We start from the raw sequence: 19,053 nt of genomic DNA, 5'->3' as shown, positions 1-19,053 counted from the left end.
AGAAATTCCCTCACAGCATTCCTGAGATTTCACAACCACCAAAATTTTTCTTGTGACCTTCTGGAGGGGCCTGATCCCTAGATTGGGAATCACTGGACTAAATATACAAGATTTGTTCATGATTATCCAGCTGCAACAGTACAATGACACTCCTGGCATTAACAAACTAAAGGCTAAAGTCACATATCAGTCACATGGGCCACTTCTAGTTTTTGACAGTATTTTTATATTGTTGTCTTGGTACTTAAAGGAGAGGAGTACTTCCTCCAACACTGACTGGAGTTTTTTTTTTTTAAATTTAAATTTTTTTTTATCCCAAGGATATTTGAAAGCTCCTCTTGCTGCTGCAGTACACCCCTCGGCTCCCCTTCACCCGACCTCTGGAATCTCAAGCCCTCTGCATCTCATTTAGAGGAAGAGGAGGGGGGCACCCATGAGGTGCAGTGGATGACTGGGTGACCTGTTTATTTTGTTAGCTGTGTGTGCTGGCGTGAGGATGACTCTCATGGGTCTGTGTGTCTGTATGTATGAGATGTGTCTTCTGACTATTTGTCCGGGTAATCTGTGGATATTGAACTGAGGTTTACTGAGGATTTGTTCAAGTGAACCACAGTCAAAGTTGCAGATTGTTTTATTCTGTCTGGAGTCACTCGGAAAGAGAAGACATTGCTTGTTGTGGTGTAAAGAAGTAACTCCCCTTATGCATGCGTGCAATGAAATCCACAGCAGCAAATCCCTCAAGCCTCGAACAGCTTGAAGGGAGAAAGAAAGAGTTAGATGTGTACAAAATTAAGTGAAGGGGGCGGGGATTTAAAGAAAAGGCACAGGGGGTGTTTCTTCCCCCTCTCTCCCCTTTTTTCTTGCCGTGTCGGTCTCCTTGGTCACACACATGCACACATACTACTCTCTCTCTCACACACACACACACATACTACTCTCTCTCTCTCACACACACACACACACACACACACACACACACACACACACACACACACACACACACACACACACACACACACACACACACACACACACACACACACACACACACACACACACACACACACACACACACACACACACACACACACACACAAACACTGACGAGGGCTCCAGTCCTGCTATGGCCACCACCACCACCACCACCACCAAGGAGAGCTCTCCAGTCCCGGCCACTGTAGCACCCCGGCAGCCTGACTTGGAAAGTAACGTAGGACCCAGCTCAGCAGCAAAGACTGAGTCCAGAGAGGCCCGGTGTGACAGAGAGGAAAAAAAGGATGAGAAAGAAGAGGAAGGGGGAGGAAGCTGCATTCTGCGGCAGGAGAATGCAAAAGGACAGAATTTGGACCCAGAGTGGTTGGAAGAGAGATTCAGGATTGACAGAAAGAAGCTGGAGACCATGTTGTATGGTAAGTGAGATGAGATGACAAATGTTTACATGACTGTCACAACCCTTTACCTGAACTCCCTCTTTGCACTCTTGTCAACTTTATTCTCACATTCTGCCTTATAAGCTGCAGCTTCTTGAAGGTTTGTCTGTTTTGATGCCTATCATGGCCTCCCTGTGTGATCCTCCTTGTTATCTACCTGACCCTATGCGTCTGTAAGGCCTCCAGCTGGCTGCCCTTTGTTGTCACCATCAGTAACTGCCATCCACTAAACTCCTGTTGCTGTATCACTGTGATTTATGACCTGCAATGGCTTATGCATTCAGAAGTCCTTTTTGCTATTATCATTCCTGTCAGGGAAGCAGGGGTAACTGCCTCTGTTAGTTATCGCTGCCTGGCACGTTTATGACAAATGCCTCCCCTGTGTCACTGAGGAGACTCTTTGTGACAGTGTGCTATTACTACAGATAGAGGTGGATGTTTGCTCCTGATGGGGGGAAAATGCATGAGCGAGTTCAGCTCTGATGACTGTGGTTTGTTTTAATGTGTGTGCAGCTGGGACTGTGCTTTTGCGACTGTTTAAGCAGCCTCAGTTAGGCAGTAAATATTGTATGTCATACCTTTAGGTCTGTCACACTGCATTTGAGACAGATTTTTATTCCTTCCTGGTTTTGCTGTTGTTATTTCATTTTTTTTTTGGCATAGTGGGAGGTCTTTGCGCCAGCAAATGCCATTGATGTGATTAGCTGTCTCTAGGCTAATTTGTGGCCGCCTTCCTCGACCACCACCTACTCACTCCACCCCACACTGTTCTCTTCCCATTCCTCAGCTCCGGCCAGTGTAACCCATAGTGATGGGAGGGGGAGGTGGGGTGAGGGCGTTCCTGGGGCTCCCCCTGAACCCTGTAAATGTCACCATGGAGCGATAGCCTTTTAAAATTGTTTATGTTCCCAGCAACCTCTTGTTCCACTTGCTTGGCAAATCTCAGGCAAGTCAACATTTAAATGTTGACTTTGCACACACACACACACACACACACACACACACACACACACACACACACACACACACACACACACACACACACACACACACACACACACACACACACACACACACACACACACACACACACACACACACACACACACTTAATATTGAACACCAGTGCTGTAAACAGAACAATATAGTGCTGCTGGCCAACTCAACCCAGCAAATCACACTGCAGGATTTTTTGTGTGTTTATTTTCACCTGTCTGTTGTTAATGTTTGGTTTCTGTGTTTCAGCTGCAAAACACGGAGATGGTGAGACAGGAGAAGAGTTTTTTGAGAGAGTAAGTAAGAAAACATTCCACTTATATTCATCAACTAAAAGATTAAACAAAAGATGAAAATACAGCTGCTGTCCTCTGTGAAAACTGCCTATTAACTGTAGGTGGTTTTCACAGAGGACAGCAGCTGTATTGTCTCCTGGTTAAATTTAACTAACAGATCAGTGAAGGCATCTCCTGTACAGTTTTATTTTATTTGTTTCATGCTCTGCATCCTGTGTTTACAGGTTTTATTGAGGTGAAAATTGCATCCTTTGAAATGCAAATTAGGCTTTGTATTCTTACATGGGAGAGATCTGCTGTGTGTCTGGATGAGTGTGTTTGGATTCTATGGGTTAGTTTCTTTGTGCATACAGTGACAGCTTCTTTGTTTCTCTCGCTCCCATTGTTCGTGCTCCCACAGGTGATGAGAGAAACTAACACTCAGGTGAAATGGCCATCCAAGCTAAAGATAGGAGCCAAGTCAAAGAAAGGTGACAAACTATTCACATTCCAGGGTTCTTTGTTTTGTCTTTTTCCTGTCACATATTTTTCTGTGTCCACATGACATACTGGTTTCTGCGGCTTTAAAAGTCCTTTCTCCATCCAGATCCACATGTGAAGGTGGAAGGGAAGAGAGCTAATGTTGTGGAGGCCAAAAAGAAGATACTAGAAGTGCTGGAAACCAGGGTGAGGACTCTGGAACTTGATATTCACAGTATTCCTGAACAATTATGTCAAGAATGTCCAGACGAAGTTTGTTTCACTGCTACTGCTTCACCCCGAAAGTTATTTGTTTCTGATGATTCTGCCCCTATAAATGTTTAAAGTCAGCTGTTGAAGTCAGCACAAATGACACCAGTGTTTACATGAAAGCAGGTAAACAAGGTAACTCTAAAAATGGACGTGGCCTACACGGAGCACTCCCATGTGATCGGAAAAGGTGGTGGGAACATCAAAAAGGTGATGGAGGTCACGGCGTGTCACATTCATTTCCCTGACTCCAACCGCCACAATGCGACTGGAGAGAAGAGCAACCAGGTAGTAATCTAACAAGGCAGCATTTTAAATGAACCAGGAAACTGAAAACAAATTAATTCAAATGTTATCTATTTGAAATTTCTTACCAGGTGTCCATCGCTGGGCCCATAGAAGGAGTGGAAGAAGCCAGGAGGAGGATACGAGTGAGTGGTCAATGTGTGATCTGAGCAGAGACTACCAGGATACATATCTATTTGTCTCAACAGTCCACATCTTCACTCCTGTCAGACACACAGATCAATAGAGTGATTAATAGAATGGCTGACTCAAAGAGGACAGCTGTTATTTGTCAAAACGCTGGCTGTCTGCTGTCCGTCTTTTGTTTGTCTCCCATCTCTTCATTTACCCCTCCCAACTGTGTCTCCTCTTCATCACACTCTTTCCCTTCATGTCCCAGGACCTCCAACCACTGTCCTTAACCTTTGACCTGCCAGTCAGTCTGGTGCCCCAGGCTCTGCCGGATGCAGGCTCGCCTCTCATCCAGCAGGTAGCGCAGTCTTTGGGGGTCAGTGTGAGCTTCAGGGCCGTCCCGCATCAGCCTCAAGCCCAGCGCGCCTTTTACGGAAGCTGCTGCACCATCTGGGGGCTCCAGGGCAACGTAGCTGCTGTCAAGGTCAGCAAATCTTATCATATTTACAGTTCTTATAAGATCTAGATCTACATTGAATATCATGTCATGTATGTGTCTTTCATTACCTGACAGAAGGCAACCTGCATCCTGATGGACCTGCAGCTGGGATCGGAGGTCGCAGCGGGTACCGTGAGCAGCCAGCTGGACTTCACCTCCCAGCAGCATCTCTTCCTGTTGGGACAGAACGGAGCCCACTTCCTGAGCGTCATGCACCAGACCCAGACCCAGATCATCCTGCCGGACCTCAGTGCCCCTCAGAGTCCGCCCTCATTGCTCATCCAGGGCAGCCCCGACGGAGTGTGTCTGGCTCGGCAGCAGCTCATGGTACAGCACTGTGTTTTGATTTTATTCAGGCAGAACTGTGCTCAAGAACAATGCAGAGAGGAAGCAGGTGTTTGTTTGCATGCATTTGTCAAAACTTATACTTTGTTCTTGTTTCTATGTCCTTGGGTTGGTAGGTAACGCTCTTTGCTGGTGTAATATCAAAATCCTGCACAATATTTTGTTATTTTACATTCTGTGTTGTATATGCCTATTTGTGCACATCCAGGACTGTCTGCCTGTGTGCTTGATGTTTGACATGCGTGAAGATGGAGTGGCAGATCCTTCTAAACTGGCTCAGATGATGCAAAACCTGGGAGTCTTCATTAGTGTCAAGCCCAAAGTAAAACAGACCAGCAAGGTACATTTGTCTATGTAGCTCCGCTGCTTATTGTCTGAGTCACCATCTAAAAATAAATGGTAATTTTGTTGTTTTGCTGGCTGCCAGTCCGACCGTTTCAAATTCCATTTAGGACCCCGCCACAGAGTTTGAGTGCTTATTTCTTATGCACTGGATTAGATAAAAAAAAATATCTACTGAAATATTTCTTGAATGTTCACTTTGATTTTTAATGTAAAAATACCCCCCCACCCACCCACACCTCTATGGTTTCATGTGCTGCAGTGAGTTGAATACTGATGTAAGAATGTGTATTGGTGTATATTTATCAGTCAGTGGTGGTGAAGGGTCTGGAAAGGAACATCTCCTGCCTTTACGAGGCCCGCTGTCTGCTCCTCGGCTTGGATTCCTGTGAGACTGCCAAGGTAACTGAAATGACCTCTGACCCCATGCTACCCAGCAGCGGACTGACCAACTACTGGCTCAACCTGTTGCTGCAGCAACTTCGCCTCTGCGAGCAGGGTAAGCAGACACACATATGTATCTGTGTAGTTAGTTGTGTTATGGAAATTAGAAAGCATGTATTTTGAATTTTAAAAAAAATTACCAAGATTCTTTAAGCTGCATGTAGACGGCAACAAATTTATTTGGACTGACTTCTTGAAAAGAAAAATTACCATCAGACTACTTCAGAGTTGTTTACATTGACATATAAACAGACACATTTGGACAAAAGAAAAAATGAATGTAAACAACTTGATGTTTTGTATTATAAATGAGTATCCCGAAACAGGGAGATTACATGCGCGGAATAGCAACAGAAACTCCTCTTTAACTGGAGACACATTGTGACATTGAACTTTACAGTAGATCTACAAATGTTTTTATAAAGTGGTTTGATTCTTCTGATGAAAACCTACCACACCTGTGGTGGTTTGATCCGGTAACTTCTGGATGTTGGGTACCCAGGTGAAGGAGACACATCAGAGCATCAGGCCAGCGCATAATAATACATCATAAAAAGCATTTTTCATTGCTCATATGCGCACTCTGCTACCCATTATGGCATCATTTCTACGTATCTCTGCTTATCATCATAAGTCTTTAAAAGTTTGTATATATTTTTTGTGTGTGCTTTTTTCACACTTTCTTTTGCGTACATTGTAAAAAAAGCAGAACAAAACTGGCAGATGAAAACTTTTTGTCACACAATTTGCTGTTGTTTACTTTTTGATCCAGACTTATGTTCATTTTAACTCATTCATGTCTCATGTCTCCCTCCTTGCTGATCAGACCCTGTGCCTGCTCCTACTACAGAGATGATGGGTCGTACTAAGCCCCGCCCCTTACCTCCACCAGGCCTCACCTCTCCCACTGAAGAAGGGAGGACAGGGCCTAAGGGAACAGACAGTCGGCCACTGGAGAAGGTGTCCCACTGTTTATGTTCAAAATGCTACTAGATAAAACACAATGAGTTCTTTCTGATAGACTCCTAAACTGACTTCTGTCCTCAGATCCTTGAAAATGAGGACCAGTCTGGCCAATCAGGGGATGAAAGCTCTGAGGTCATGGTGATGTCACCATCTGAGGTGTGTGATGCAGTGAACCACAGCCTCAGCAGGGTGGGATTTTATGGTAGGAGAGGGAGTCTTCAGGGTCCTGAAATTTCCAAGGTTTTCAGCCAAGCCAGACGCCACTCGACAGGGCAGGCGCTAACATACAGGTGAGCATTCACAGTTACAGACACTTGTTTTTGTCTCATTGTGTTACAGTAATTCCTTGATGACTTTCCATCAACTTAAGTGTAATTCTAACCCAAGATAAAAACAACACACACACACACACACACACACACACACACACACACACACACACACACACACACACACACACACACACACACACACACACACACACACACACACACACACACACACACACACACACACACACCTGCCTGTGCCCGATCTGTCGAGAAATTACAAATATTGCAAACATAGAAAACCGCATCAGGCAAAGGAAAGCTTGTTGACTTCATCTATATTTGCTTTTCGCTGAGTCGCTCATTTTGCCCTTTTGTAGTTCTCTTCTGTAGAGTTGTGCAGTTTTAATGGAGCAGCTCCCATTTAATACACTCTATATTTATGTAGCATAATCACACTGTCTTTGAAATTATCCTATAGAATTGCTGCAGTCAGAGGAAAGGCAGCGTTAATAGGCCCTTCAATGTTTTACACAGTCATCACACTCTCACCTAACCTTGCTGTACTAATATGCGTGTATGTGTGGATCTCCTGGATGTGCCAGGTTGCTGAACGCAGAGATTGAGGGAGGGAGGAGCGAGCGGAGAAACAGCCTGAGGAGAGACGTGACTCTGGCTCAGAACATTCACGCTGACTCATCCAAGGCTGAGGTGAGGAAAAACAGCAATTGGAGGTCTGTTTCCTCTAAAAAAAATTATGCATCACATCCACGGACAACTTTTGGTTATGAGTAAATCTCAGTGGACAGACAATCAAATCTCTGTGACCCTGCAGGACAGCGTATCAGCGAGAGAAAGAGCAGACAAGATTAAAATCTGCTCATTTCATGCCAACTATATTGCTGACAAATTAGATTGAAAGTAGCGGGAGCGTTTTATTTGTGGTGTTATGTAATTTATCGATTGGCACCTCCCTGACCCCGGTGAAATTTGATTTGGAGAATTGACTTTTGTGTTTGCTTTCTTCCCCTCTTATTTGCCATCTCTCACTTTCAAAGGTTACTGCAAGGAGGATTAACAAGTTTACCGTCACAGCAGCAGGAAGAGTTGTTTCAACTCTGTGTTGTGTTTGTTCCTGCCGTAAATTAGGTTCCCACTGCCTCCTCCTCAGTAAGCAAAGGAAAACATAATTCAATTTCATGCATTATTTACCCACTCTATTTCCTGTTTGTGCTTTGTAGGATTATGACTATGAGAAGAAGAAACTGCTGGCAACCAGAGGTTAGTGCTCCTAAATGTTGAACATCGCTTCCTGTCTTATGTGGTTTCAAAAACGCTGTGCAGCAACGACTACAGCACTGATAAGCAAGCGTTCCTTTTTAAAAAAATTTTTATTGATCTGTCATAGCTGGGTTGCAGATAAATACATTAAAATGAATTTTGCAGGGGAAATTGGCACCAAAATACTTACTGTATTGTTATTTTGCTCATCAAAATCTCTACTTTTTTTTTTTTACTTCTTTTAGAGCTGCAGAGGATACAGAATGCAAAATGTTGTCATCTAAACTCATGGAATAATTAGATTTGCTGTAAGGATACACATATTTTGGTCATATCATTGTTGCAAAATCCTTAATGTCATAGGATTAAGCTAGATCAAGTAGGTTTTTCAGGTTATTCAAGTATGTTATGGAGGCAACACATTAATATCCCTACCAGAGGCTGGGATTTGATCGAGGGGGCCCATTTCAGCGCTGCTCACTGCCAAGACAACTGATGAAGGGGACCTGTTTATGGGCTGTGCTGTGCCAAAGTTATAATAGAGTAGCACGGGCACTCCCACTTAATCCACACGTGGATACACAATGCAGACGACACACACATACATCCAGACTCAACCCTCATACACACACACACGCACGCACACGCACGCACGCACGCACGCACACACACACACACACACACACACACACACACACACACACACACACACACACACACACACACACACACACACACACACACACACACACACACACACACACACACACGCACACACACATGTGGACACACACGAAGCAAACACGAGATCATCCATCATGCACAATGAGAGATACTGAAGAGATCTGCAGCCAAATGGTACCAAATTCCCTCAGTGTTGCTTTATGGGATTATGAATTAACAGTTTGAATGGGCCATCTGCCTCACAGTCATTAAGACACCCATATGCCAGTATATGAATGGGACATTTACCCACACAGACACACATAAGCACACACAAATGGCAACCCACCAGCAATAATTCTGTTGATATCACACTCTTTGTGGAGTGTTGTTACAGTTTTTTATCACACATTCACACATGGTAGAGGTCCAGGGTCACTTGTTTGTCATTTGAGTGTGTGTACAACCGTCTAAGCCTGGGTAATTTGGGTTTTGGTTAAGTATGCCACACGCTGGCAGAGAGTAGCTCTGTTTGTGATTCATTATTTAACATTAGAGCCCAGCTTGTTCAACCTGCAGAGCATTTTCATGATGGACAGGCTGCGGATATGAGTATTGATGTGTGTTACAGCTTTCTGCAAGTATCTTCTTCTTAAAAAATGTATCCTTAACACAGCTGCTGCCAATATTCTTACATAAATCACGGAACAAATTGCATTTCCTTGAAAGGTGTAAATTGAGACAGGTATGAGCAAATCAGCAAATGCTGTGTTTCAGATGCCAACTGGCTAAAAAACCCCACTGAGTTTCAGGTTGGCATTTTACTTCTGCGTGTTTTATGTCAGCGATGCAGAGGAAGCCTGTGGTCACAGAGGTCCAGACACCGACAGACACTTGGAGTGGCCTCGGCTTCTCCAAGTCTATGCCAGCTGAGGCCATCAAAGAGCTCCGCAACATCAGCCGACGCAGCTACAAACCCTACCTGTGCACCATCAACAACCAGCAGCAGGTATGATTGCGCTTCATGCTGACTTAATGTCTGCTTTGACAAACTGATGCTCACCGTTTGATTAATTTTGACAGTAAAGTTTTTAGTTACTTCATGGTTTTATAGTTGTTCATTCATAGTTATCATTACTTTTACTGTACTGAATTCATTTGCAGCGGGGTTTTTTTGTTGCAGTGCAGTAAAACAAGTCTCCCCATTGCGGTCCACTAACACAGTCTCATTTATTGGTATTGCCCTCTAACAGTTTGAGGCATTTATCTCACTGTGTGGTAAGCACTGCCAATTTGCACGCTCAATTACCTGGGGTTTGATACCATCGCCACGGTCAGCACAGCCACTCCTTGCAAACCTGAGCTGTTTCAGCTCATCTCCCCTGCTCTTTTAAAGCCCTATAAATAGCCACTCTCCGGCTTCCCGGTGATGGAGAAGCAGACTCACTTAAAAGGAAGAGGCAGTCCTCCGAGGAGTTCAATTTTCTCCTGAGACCCGGGCAGGTGGCAGGAAGTGTTTGCTATGCACACTGCATTGATAATTTCGAGTGAAAAAAGTTCTCCTGTCACAGGTCAGCCCACAGGGGCAAATGAGCTAGTTTAGAGACATGAAAAATGACTTCTCTTATTAAGCCTCTGGATCCATGGATATTATGTCCACACACACACGTTTGTGACCACTCGCAGTCATTTGTCTTATGATCTCCAGGGCAGATAGAGAGGACAGATGAACAGAGGGGATGGCGACACAAGTACAAGGCACTGCTTTTGTGTGAAATGTTTGCAGATGGAAGAAAAAGGTTATTTTTAATGCTGCTTCTCTCTGTCTCCATGTAGCTCTGGGCTGCTCAGGCAGGGAAGGCATGTAACGGCAGTAACTCGGAAAACTGGAGGGACAGACATGGAGCCGCATCATCATGCCTGCCTGTCTCTTCTTCCTCCTCCTCATCCTCCTCCTCCCCCTCCTCACCCCCATCTACTTTTTCCTCATCCACCTCCTCCTTTCCTGCATTTGCATCCTCAGTGACTAGAGGCAGAAACGACAAACCCTGTAAGTCCAACTTGCGTGTCCTTTCAAGCTCAACAAAAGGGAGTGAATCCCTCTGCCTCCCTCTCCCGCTGCCACTTTTAACCCTTGTCCCCCTGAACTTTGACCTCTGATGTCTAGCGGAGAGCTTCGTGAGCACCAGCAGCTACTTTGAAGGTGTGTGCTCATCGAGGAGGGCGTCGACCTGCAGTCAGCGGAGCCCCTCCCCACATATGACAGATGACCTGCCTGAGCTGCTCAGCCAACTTGGCCTAATCAAATACATCAATGTATTTGAAGAACAAGAGGTAATAACACGTAAAGATTTGCAACGAATGATGCACAAAGCCTGAAACCCAGAGATACATAGACACAAGGAAGCACACACACTCTTATTCCCCGGCCAAAAGAATTATGCCTAATAAGCATTACGATGCAACTGCTCTCTGTCCTCGTCCAGATTGACTACCAGACATTCCTCACCCTGTCTGATGAAGATCTGAAGGAAGTGGGTGTCTCCACCTTTGGAGCCAGACGCAAAATGTTAATAGCAATTTCGGGTGAGGACCGAATGTCCTTGTTTAGATTCATATCTTCTGTTAACATTATAAGTTGTGCTTGCCCCCGCCCCCCCTCCTAAAAATGATTAAGTTATTTACCCTTTGATTCAGACTTGAACAGGAACAAGAGGAGGCTCTCGGATACACCCGCTGTGAAGCCCGGCTACCTGGAAGGTGGTGCCAGTGGTCGACTTCCACGAATCATGGATGTGGAAGTTGCAGCTCAGAGTAACCGCTGGTGAGAAGAGACACTGGCCTGCTATGAGCTCCGTCTGACCAACGTTGAGAAATTCAGCTTCTAAAATTATACAATGACGCTGATGCCAGTAAAAAGGGCTTATCTGCTTATTATCTACCACAAATGGAGAAGCACAGGAGCAACAAACATGAAGTAAACATTTAAATCCAATGCCTTTTTTCTACAGCCATAACCCAAAGTAAAAAAAAAAAAAAATTAAGACAAGGAGGTCTTCCCTTCCAAAAGAAACAAACTATGTAAAACACAAATGAACACGAGAACATGTTGATTACAGTTCTTTGTCATAAAGTGCCTTTCTTATGCAAACTATTCTTTGTCCATGTTAACCACTACATTTATGCAAGTGTAAATAGATATTTACAAAAGAAAATGATGTTGCAATATTATAGTAACGATAATTAAAATGTTGCTGTTAAAGTTTATCCATCAGGACTGTGTTTTCTTTGAATTTATGCTTTCATTAGAGATTAGACGCAAGAGGAGAACGAGGAAAATGGTGAATGATGTGCAAAAAAGGTCCACTGCCAGAACCTCAGTCCAGCATCCTTGCAATCATATCATCAGCACCTTTAACCCATAAGTCACCAGGACCCCTCATGATCCCAGATACTCTGCTGTGGTGCTAACTGGTCCTCTACGTGAAGCTCGGCTCATACCAGCAGAGGGCACTGGTGTCACACACTGTGTTTACAAATTCAAGTCATGTTTGTCTTGTATTAAAAATAATGGATTCATTTCACAGTGGCAACAGCATAACAACTCCCAGTGGACAAAGTGGGGTTATGAAATATACACAATCAGATAAGGAAAAATGAATTAGAAAACCTTTCTAGGTAAATGGGAGAGGGTAATGTGACACATTTTTTATTTTTTTATTTTGGTTTGCTCTCTCTGGACTTCCCACCTGAAAGCTCCAATTAAATTTGTATCTCTAATGCCAAGAAGGAAACCACTGAAATCCCTTTTGCTAACTATTTAATTAGCAAGAGGCTGCACCCAGTGAATTAGTGCAGTCAGAGAGAGCTTACTGGCACAAATCTGCAAGTTTGGAATAGTATTGGTTATCCACTCGGAAGGGAATGATCCAAGATACCTCCACTGGGGGGCATGATGGGGTCTGATCTGTCCAGAGGCTGCACAAGCTGGCTGCTGCAGAGGCAGCCAAGCATGAAAGAGAATGTGAGTGGAAGTGGTGGGCTGTGACAGATTAGGGAGAGATGATCCCTACTTATTACAATGTCTCTACCAATTACATAGGCAGGCTTTAGACCAGTGATCCACAAATCTGGTCCTCGAGCTCTGGAGCAGTGCTGGATTTCTATCCTGTCAGGTAGTTAATTGCACTCCCCTGGGGTCGTGGGTCTAAATCAGTCCTCGATATCACAGCGAGAATGAAAACTACCTGGAATAACGAGCAGTGATCTGAACCTTGAGAACTTTGGAGAGTGTCTTGGACTTTTCTGCTGCAAAGTGTTAATCCTGGCACTTGGCCTGGTTATATGGTGGAAATGCAAATGAAGCTAAGAGGACTCCATTTGAAGTTGGTTCTTTTTACTGAAGTCTGGTTCAGTACAGCTTTAAAGTGTCCAGTGTTAATCAGACACAGCACACGCTGTTGTTTTAAAGTATTATCTAGATTTAAGTGAGTGAATGCAAGGCATCGATCAGGATGGTGTATGAGGTTGTTTCATATCACATGGTCCATCATTAAGTCATGTGACTTTTATGAGTTACCATAGACATACAAAACTAAATTAAAAGTATCCTTTCAAAAAGTTCTAACAAACTACAATATTCGGTTATACATTAAAAGTTGGGCAATTTAACCAAAACTTAAACCTGCTGCACAGCTGCTTTATGTTCTTAATACTTTCAGCTTTCATCAGGGACGTGTCTGAGGTTCGTTTTGGTTTCCTTGGGGAGGGGGGGCAGTTTGGAAGGCCCTGTCCAAAGATATCCAAGTCACCACACCAGCACCACTAAAGTTCAATGGTAAACATAAAACCTGTGAGGAAACAAGCTGTGGTTTTACAGGGGTTTGTGTGACGGCCTATTCCCGGGGTGAAGTTGTTATTTTTTTACACTTTGGGATTAAACAAGATGTCCTGTCTGATGAATTCTGTTACAACTACAACTGTTAACCAATGTTTAGAAGTAAGGGTAAAAGTAGACATCCTTCTAAGACAAAAAAAACCACCAACCTATATTAAATGAAAAACTCCACCAAGCCGCTCCCTTTTGTCGCAAAAATGAAAACCAATTGCCTAAAGCCACGCTTGTAGCCATCACTGGTCTCCATGGATACCCTGGGTTGATGGGAGGGTCTACCCGACAGGGAAGCCATCTGTGGATAGTAAAGAAGCAGCCAATAGAGAAATGAAACACAGCAACGAAGTGCCCTGAGGATAAAACACAACCATGCATCCCCTTTACTGAGATGAAGATGAAACTCACTCCAGGAGAGTGAGTGGGAGAGTGGAGGAAAATAGAAACAATAATGAGACTGTGTGTGTGTGTGTGTGTGTGTGGGGGGACAACAAGGGTTGAAAGTGAGCACTGGCGTGTAGTAGATGTCTTCTGTTAGCCGAAGTTCCTCAATTAACTGTTATGTGATCCAAAAATGTGAATATCAGATTTAGGATTGTGAAGGATTTGAATATATCAAACATTCTTCTTGCCTAATATACCCTGTCTGGATTATGCATGTGACTTGTTATTGCTTTCCGTGAACTGGCATTTGCAAGGTGTTTGCTAAGTGTTTCCACTTGCTGGCTTCACATTCATCTACACAGAGATGAGTAGTATTGATATTCTAATTTACTTTTAATAGGAAAGAGATTTCCCAAAATATCAAACTTTTTCCTGCAAGTGTGACAGGCTGTGTTTCATCACTTATTTAAAAGTAAAATTATCCAGTGAAAGGAATAGCCAGAGTTCACAAAATTCACGCAAGATGCTGTACAGGTGGGAATAAGGTGGAAACCGTGCAGACAAAAAAGCAGCAGACAGTGCTTGTGATAAAAATGACAGTAGAAGATGATGCACTAGCCAAGGTCCCAAAATTGGGTGATAATACACCCTCCACAGCCCTGGGCATAATTTGATGCACATAGTTAAGCCCATTGTCTATTCTGTCTGACAGAGTGTGCTGTGAACTGCTGAATAGGCTTTTTCAAGCCAGAAGATTTGGTTGTCCTTTTAGCCTCTGATTGTCAGTACAATGTGTTTTCAAAGTGCTGAGCCGGCTTTTTCAAGCCAGCGGGGTCAGCTGTCCCATTAGCCAGTGATATTACAAAAACACTCATTAAGCTTTTATGTTCTTTTGGGCACGGCCAGCTTTGTGCTTCTCCTCTCTCAAAGGCAAGTGATAAGAGTATTTTCTGCCGCTACCATTTATGTCTGCTTCTAACGGGGGACGCTGCTTTCTCAAGGTTGGAAAAGGTCAGAATTGATGGAGGGCTTTGATTGTTCTATTGCAGAGAAATCCGGGCTTCAGAAAAAATAAAAACCAAACAGCACGAGAAACTCATGTCAATGCGTTTGTAGTTTCAAAGCAAAGTGAGAGATGTGTTTTTATTCACAATTCTTTCGTTATGATTTGGTGAAATAACATGAAATATGTGCGGCTGGTGCTAAAAATTGGATTGCCTGGAGAACAAGAGACACATGAACACAGACCTGTAAGGTTCAAAAGACACTCAAAGTGCCACTTTACTTAAATTTTCAAAGTTACAAATAAAAGTTCACGTAGTTGACACGGTGAAGATTTCAATTTCAAATCACTGAACATATCCAATGTTGGGAGGCAGAACAGAGCTTCTTCTCTGCTTGACTTCATGTGTCCTCCCAGCTCAGGAGCAGCTTCCTCCTCCGGTGTCCATGCACAGTCAAAAAGCCTCAGCAGCCCTACTGACCAATTAGTAAAAGAACAGCTGGCTGAGACGCCACAGGTTTGGACTGTAGGCCTTGCAGTTTGCTTTTCTACACTGCTATCGCTCTGCAATGCAACTTCCTACCTCCTGAGATTGGGAGAAGAACCAAAAAGACACTAGACAGCATCAACATAGCAACAAAGTATTGTAGCAGCCAAATAGGCATCACGTTCTGTTTGAGATGCATAGAGCTAGACCTGGCCAAGTAAATCTCTCTTTTACAGAAACACGATGAGAAACATGCAACAACAACGACGATACATCATTAATCTCATTGCTTCCTGGGCTTTCCGGAACATTCAAGATCAACAATTAAATAATTTACAATCCTCCATGAAATAACAGGGAGAGGGAGCATCTCACAGCCTGGAACTGCGGCAGCAGTTTTCGGAAACATCGTTGAACACTGGAAGGGGCCCGATTGTTGAACACAGGACATGAGAATGAACCGCTGATGGAACAACAGGGAGGGTAATCCACAATCTGGCCTCCCTGGAGGAAACATATTTACATCCAATACATCATCTGATGCATGAATCTGGGCTCACAGACTGACCAGAGACTCTGATATGGACAGACAGCAATAGGAGAGAGAGAGAGAGAGAGAGAGAATGAATAAGTGGAAGGAGATAGAAGGAGTGATAGAGATTATAGAGAAGAGTACTCGTTAGACGGGGTGAAAGATCGCAGGTTTAGGGGAAGGTAGAAGCAGGAAGTGGACAGCTTGAGCAGAATTGTAACAGCGGCTTGACAGTTGTTGTTGAAATCTAATAGTCTCTGTTCTCTGTGTGAGGAAAGAGCGAAACTCTTGAAAATGAAGAGGTCAGATGAGGTTCGATGAAGAGAGAGATTCGGATGAGGGACAGGGATTACAAGAGCAGGTTCAGGGGCCAAAAGAGGGACTGCTGCCAAGGTAACTGGAGGAAGAGACACTGGAATGGCTTCAGATCTGTGCTGAGTTAACGGAGTTTCATGGTCAGCTGATGGCAAAGTAAAATGGGGTGGAGCTACCAAACGTAGCCGATTTCGTCATCCTTGTCCTCTTCCTCGTCTTCGTCGTCCTCGATGGTTCCCCGGGGGTTGATCCGGCCCCGCCTCTTCTTCTGCCGGCTCCGTCCGCTCTGTGATGGCTCCTCCTCCTGGTCATCGAGGAGAATGACTGCACCGCCGCTGCCAAAATCCCCCGATGTCTCCTGGTCCACGTCTGTAAATTAACGACAAAGGAAAACAGATTAGAAGCAAAGAAATATTCCTGAATCATGAGAAAATACTGGATGGGTGATGAAATATGGTGCATATATTCACACTGATTTCCCAGATTATGTATTCTAATATCTTTTCCTGTTACCCCTGGCCGATCAAACTTTTCACTCATCCTGTAAACTATCTAAATTGATTGGCCCAGACAATAACTCACGCTGACTTTGATGATCCCTGGACTATTATTTTAGTGCCACTATGAGGCAAATTTGTGTTTTTTTTAGTGAGATGCCTCAAAAACACTTGGAGGAAATCATTTGAATAACTATTGATCATCCCTCAATTTTTCCTCCGGTTTCATCATCAAGTCAAAATTAGAATTTTCTGATACAATTCTTGTTTTGTTTTTTTAATGACCAAACACCTGCAAAACTAATCATATTCGTCCTCAGCTGCACTTTGTATTAATTAGGCTACGTTTGTATGCCGACATGCTAAATTAAAATCAACTCTTTGTTAACACTTAAAGGATCCTATTTTCCCCAGCCTGTACTGTATAGCACATATCACATAATTGGAACCTGAAAATGATGTTCTCCACCTCTGTATTCACTTAATATAAGATAGGATCTTGTAGGTTAAGGTTGAGCTGGGAGTCATGGGACCTTGGGACAATACATACACTCCCACTAAGAAGTGTTAGCATTTAGCCCCTTCTCCACTGTACATAAGCACAGCCTAACTGAGACACTAGCATGGCTGTAGATATCAGAGTCAGAGTGGACCACCGTGAGCCAACTGTCAAGACTGACGAGTGCATGCTGTTCCTGTCCGGACAAATAAGAGCAGCATAGACGAAGATGGACACAACCCTCATGTTCATTATTCCTCCATTGGACACATTCAAGAGTCAAGGGGTTACTTAAATAGCTAGCTTTAGTGCTGTCTGGCAAATGAGGGACTAATTTTAAATCCGATGTAGTCACAACATTGTTATTGCAACTCCTGCCTGAAGCATTGTTTTTGAAATTGGGACCTCAAACAGTGTTTTTACATCTGGGCACACTGTACTTTGTTTGAGTGGCACTTACAGTGCTAAAATCAGTTTGCCGTCCTCGTATTTAGGCTTTTAAGCGGAGAGCTGCAGCATTGCTACCTGTTGTTGTTTTATGAAGGGCAGAATGGGAGAAACTCCAGGCAACTCTAGCCTGAGGCCACTCGACCAGAGTTAGATGAGTTTGTTAGACCGGAGACAAAGGACTGCTGTGTGTGTGTGTGTGTGTGTGTGTGTGTGTGTGTGTGTGTGTGTGTATATATGTATGTATATATTATCAATATTGGAAACTGAAATTACAGGATTTGGACTGTGCTGGCATTGGAGTGAGCTGTAATCTGTGCCTGTGAGTTGGTTGTTGTGAGTTGGTTGTTTGATTGGTAATCAGTATGTCTGCCTGGATTTTTTTCTCCACAGTGAAATCCTTCAGCAATTGATTTGCAGGAAAGTGCTTCTATCGGCTTTTTGACCATTCCCTTTGAATTTCCACTGCTGGCTTGTTAGCTATGACTTTGACATGTCAAAGCACTTAATTATTTATATTCTTTTGGTACGACTTAGTTACTGTTACGAATTCTTATTTACATGTTTTCTCGGCTGACAAGTGTGGCAAATTTTTCCTTTTGGACTTGCGAGATACTGGTGTTTTATCAAAGCTACACGAGCAGGATAGCAGAGGCAGATAGAATCAGACATATTAGAAACAGTCAGACTGGCTTCAGACAGAGACATGCCTTGATTTAATCTATTTCCTAAATGATACCTGATCTGTAGATACCTGTAAGTTACTGGGCAAAGAAATAGAACAAAACCGCAATTGTAGTGCTCTGTATGTTTCAGTTGGACGTTATGTTTTAAAGAGAAGTGCGGCGGTCTCTCTCGTCTGTACCAGATTACAAAGGGTGAAAAAAGACAAACGTGTACTTGGATCAAAACACAAACGCTGAAAGAAATTTATGGTAGCAAATAAGAGCAAACACAACACAATCAAATATGTTATTTTACAACAGGAAACTGTGTATGTGTTGTAATCTTACCGCAGTTGGGGTTTCCTTGTTTTCTAGAGCCAGCGATCTCGTTGCCGTATTTGTCCACACACCAACACTGGCCGGTGCTGCCGTGGCACTGGGTCGATTTGAAATAGCCCTCCTCGGTACAACGAGGAATATAAGAGCCTAGAAACAAAGAGAAGAGAGAGGAAGAGAGGGTGAGACATAACAGGACAGAGGAGAAGAACATGAGAAGGGGGAAAAAAAAGGTAATAGAAAGTGGTTGGAAAGGGTTAAGAACATTAAGTTGATAAAAAATAGAGCCTATAATCTGATCAGTGCTCAGCAGAGGTTAC

At 43.6% G+C, this 19,053-nt stretch overlaps 2 protein-coding genes across 4 annotated transcripts in view; one reads left to right on the top strand and one right to left on the bottom strand.

The window, feature by feature from the left end:
• Positions 1 to 1,008: 1,008 nt before the first annotated feature.
• Positions 1,009 to 11,919, top strand: bicc2 (bicaudal C homolog 2). Of its 2 annotated transcripts, none has more exons than XM_069721319.1 (19): positions 1,009 to 1,409; positions 2,676 to 2,722; positions 3,123 to 3,192; positions 3,309 to 3,388; positions 3,578 to 3,739; positions 3,829 to 3,882; positions 4,137 to 4,352; positions 4,443 to 4,694; positions 4,921 to 5,052; positions 5,364 to 5,553; positions 6,325 to 6,458; positions 6,546 to 6,754; positions 7,339 to 7,444; positions 7,975 to 8,014; positions 9,523 to 9,686; positions 10,514 to 10,727; positions 10,845 to 11,011; positions 11,164 to 11,263; positions 11,375 to 11,919. In XM_069721319.1, the coding sequence occupies exons 1-19, from the start codon at positions 1,124 to 1,126 to the stop codon at positions 11,503 to 11,505; spliced, it is 2,754 nt and encodes a 917-aa protein (XP_069577420.1). In that variant the 5' UTR covers positions 1,009 to 1,123; the 3' UTR covers positions 11,506 to 11,919. The 2 variants fall into 2 exon arrangements, with proteins under 2 accessions (XP_069577420.1, XP_069577419.1); XM_069721318.1 differs by having other exon boundaries at positions 3,575 to 3,739.
• Positions 11,920 to 15,203: 3,284 nt separating this feature from the next.
• Positions 15,204 to 19,053, bottom strand: part of spock1 (SPARC (osteonectin), cwcv and kazal like domains proteoglycan 1) — a 103,915-nt gene continuing 100,065 nt past the window's right edge. For both annotated transcript variants that reach the window (XM_069721321.1, XM_069721320.1), the window contains exons 11-12: positions 18,746 to 18,883; positions 15,204 to 16,658 (exon numbers count right to left, since the gene is read on the bottom strand). In XM_069721321.1, coding sequence (XP_069577422.1) covers positions 16,462 to 16,658; positions 18,746 to 18,883 — 335 coding nt within the window. In that variant the 3' untranslated portion in view covers positions 15,204 to 16,461. The remainder of the gene's footprint in view (positions 16,659 to 18,745; positions 18,884 to 19,053) is intronic.

The sequence above is a fragment of the Brachyistius frenatus genome, unplaced genomic scaffold (assembly GCF_029030835.1).
Source record: "Brachyistius frenatus isolate BFR_SWC_R1_liver_20210118 unplaced genomic scaffold, ASM2903083v1 Contig_261, whole genome shotgun sequence".
In the NCBI taxonomy this organism is placed as follows: domain Eukaryota; kingdom Metazoa; phylum Chordata; class Actinopteri; family Embiotocidae; genus Brachyistius; species Brachyistius frenatus.
The sequence above is the reverse complement of the archived record's forward strand: the minus strand, read 5'-3'. Positions and strand labels throughout refer to the sequence as shown.